The sequence below is a fragment of the Pungitius pungitius genome, chromosome 13 (genome assembly GCF_949316345.1).
Source record: "Pungitius pungitius chromosome 13, fPunPun2.1, whole genome shotgun sequence".
Lineage (NCBI taxonomy): Eukaryota > Metazoa > Chordata > Actinopteri > Perciformes > Gasterosteidae > Pungitius > Pungitius pungitius.
This window is the reverse complement of record NC_084912.1, coordinates 60,001-62,500: the sequence shown is the minus strand read 5'-3', so window position 1 is coordinate 62,500 and position 2,500 is coordinate 60,001. Positions and strand designations below refer to the sequence as shown.

Genomic DNA, 2,500 nt, shown 5'->3' with positions numbered 1-2,500 from the left:
TCACGGGAAACCAACCGGGACAGTTTATCCGACTTCACCTTTAGCTGGTGGAGGACTACTGGTGTCTGGATGTTAGATTTAGAGGCATCCAGAGCCCGTATAACACCGACTATTTGGCCCCGGGAAAGTCTGCATTGTTTCGGGGGCGTTTGCTGAAAATACTTCATGAACTGGGACGAATTTTTTAGATAAATTGCAGCCGTCGTGACGGTCTTGCTGGGCTGGAGGCTTGCTGCGTAACTGCACGGGGACAAGGAGCAGAGATTGTCAAATTATTTCAAAGTATTCATCCAAGTCAAATTATTTCAAAGTATTCATCCAAGTCAAATTATTTCAAAGTATTCATCCAAGTCAAATTATTTAAAAGTATTCATCCAAGTCAAATTATTTCAAAGTATTCATCCAAGTCAAATTATTTCAAAGTATTCATCCAAGTAGATCACTCACCTGAATATACGCTCGGGGTTGTCTAGGTAGTTCCACAGGTGGAGCTTATTCTTTCCAGCCCCCATGTAGGCTAAGAAGTCTCGGACTCTTCCCACCTTGGATGTGGCGTTTTCCTTCCGCTTTACCGAGGGATTGGAGCCCTGCTGCTGAAGGCGATACGCAGACAGGTAGGATTCTTCAGACATGCAATGAGACAAAGTCAGCAAAGCACAAACTTAAAATGATGGAAGCCGTATGTGGCTTTTTAGACTCACCCACAGACTCTGGAAACTGGGGACATTTTGATCTACTTTGTCCGACGAAACCTTCCGTTCTCCCTGGTTGGACAGGGATCGGGGACGTGGAGAGGTTCCTCCTTTTCCTTGAGAGCACAGCCACCTTCCTCTGCAGCTGGCAACACCTAGCGCTGAGAGAACTCCGGGTGGCAATGCACCTCCTGATGCTGCAACCACCAGGCTCTGTGTCATGGCCGCTTCCCTGGATCACTCCAGACGGAGGCCCCTCGGTGGGGCTCTCCGTAATCACTCCAGACGGAGCCAGCTTGGTGGGGCTCTCCGCAGACGGAGGCCCCTCGGTGGGGCTCTCCGTAATCACTCCAGACGGAGCCAGCTTGGTGGGGCTCTCCGCAGACGGAGGCCCCTCGGTGGGGCTCTCCGTAATCACTCCAGACGGAGCCAGCTTGGTGGGGCTCTCCGCAGACGGAGGCCCCTCAGTGGGGCTCTCCGTAATCACTCCAGACGGAGCCAGCTTGGTGGGGCTCTCCGCAGACGGAGGCCCCTCAGTGGGGCTCTCCGCAATCACTCCAGACGGAGCCAGATCGGTGGGGCTCTCCGCAGACGGAGGCCCCTCGGTGGGGCTCTCCGCAATCACTCCAGACGGATTCAGATCGGTGGGGCTGTCCTCGGTCACAGCCGTGTCAAGCCGCGACACCATGGTTATTCCCGACAAGCTGGCCCGCAGCTCTGAGAGGCGCCTCACCGCTACACACTTCTTTAGATTTGCAAACAGTCGTGCCAACTCAGCGGCACTCAGTTCTTGATGCCCATCAGAAAGGTGACGGTCTAACCTTTTTTTGTTGTAGCTGCACCCCACCACCGGACAAGGTTCTTCACGAATGTTTGTTCTGCCACTCGCCAGCGACAACAGCAGGCCCCTCTCTTCCGCGTTCTGCACACCGTGAGCTCTCCTTAAATGTTGCGGCAGAGCAGCGTACACACCTAGGCAAAGCGGGCAGGTTGTCACAGTATCAGACATTTCTTTCAGTACTCACCTCCACTAACTCGAATAAAGAGACCGAACGCTGAAGAGACGCTGCTTTTAGACACCCGTGAACAGGTGTTGTTAATCACAGCGTTCTCCGCCCACCATCTCCCTACCAATCAGACGGAAGTTCCTCGGGTAGGAATAAAGAACATGTCCCTAAATAAAGGGACACTTTGCAGATCACCTCCCCAGCAATGAGCGGTATAGCTCAGTGTGATACGCATCGGGCTGGGGACTCTGTGGTACCCGGTTCGAGTCCGGGCAAAGCCATTTTTCAGACCGAGAAACAATGCACTGAAAACGGATTCAAGTACCCACGTTTTAGTGCTGGAGGGAAAGCACTCACTGTCAGCACCTACTTTCGCCTTCCATTTGCCTGTGAGCGGTATAGCTCAGTGTGATACGCATCGGGCTGGGGACTCTGTGGTACCCAGTTCGACTCCGGGCAAAGCCATTTTTCAGACCGAGAAACAATGCACTGAAAACGGATTCAAGTACCCACGTTTTAGTGCTGGAGGGAAAGCACTCACTGTCAGCACCTACTTTCGCCTTCCATTTGCCTGTGAGCGGTATAGCTCAGTGTGATACGCATCGGGCTGGGGACTCTGTGGTACCCAGTTCGACTCCGGGCAAAGCCATTTTTCAGACCGAGAAACAATGCACTGAAAACGGATTCAAGTACCCACGTTTTAGTGCTGGAGGGAAAGCACTCACTGTCAGCACCTACTTTCGCCTTCCATTTGCCTGTGAGCGGTATAGCTCAGTGTGATACGCATCGGGCTGGGGACTC

The 2,500-nt window shown here is 52.9% G+C and overlaps 1 protein-coding gene across 2 annotated transcripts in view; it reads right to left on the bottom strand.

The window, feature by feature from the left end:
- Positions 1–1,027, bottom strand: part of LOC134135275 (uncharacterized) — a 2,172-nt gene extending 1,145 nt beyond the window's left edge. The window contains exons 1-3 of one of the 2 annotated variants that reach the window (XM_062566650.1): positions 702–1,027; positions 448–593; positions 1–240 (exon numbers count right to left, since the gene is read on the bottom strand). The exon at positions 1–240 is cut by the window's left edge and continues 53 nt beyond it. In XM_062566650.1, coding sequence (XP_062422634.1) covers positions 1–240; positions 448–593; positions 702–914 — 599 coding nt within the window. In that variant the 5' untranslated portion in view covers positions 915–1,027. The remainder of the gene's footprint in view (positions 241–447; positions 594–701) is intronic. The other variant, XM_062566651.1, reaches the window with a different exon arrangement.
- Positions 1,028–2,500: the final 1,473 nt, after the last annotated feature.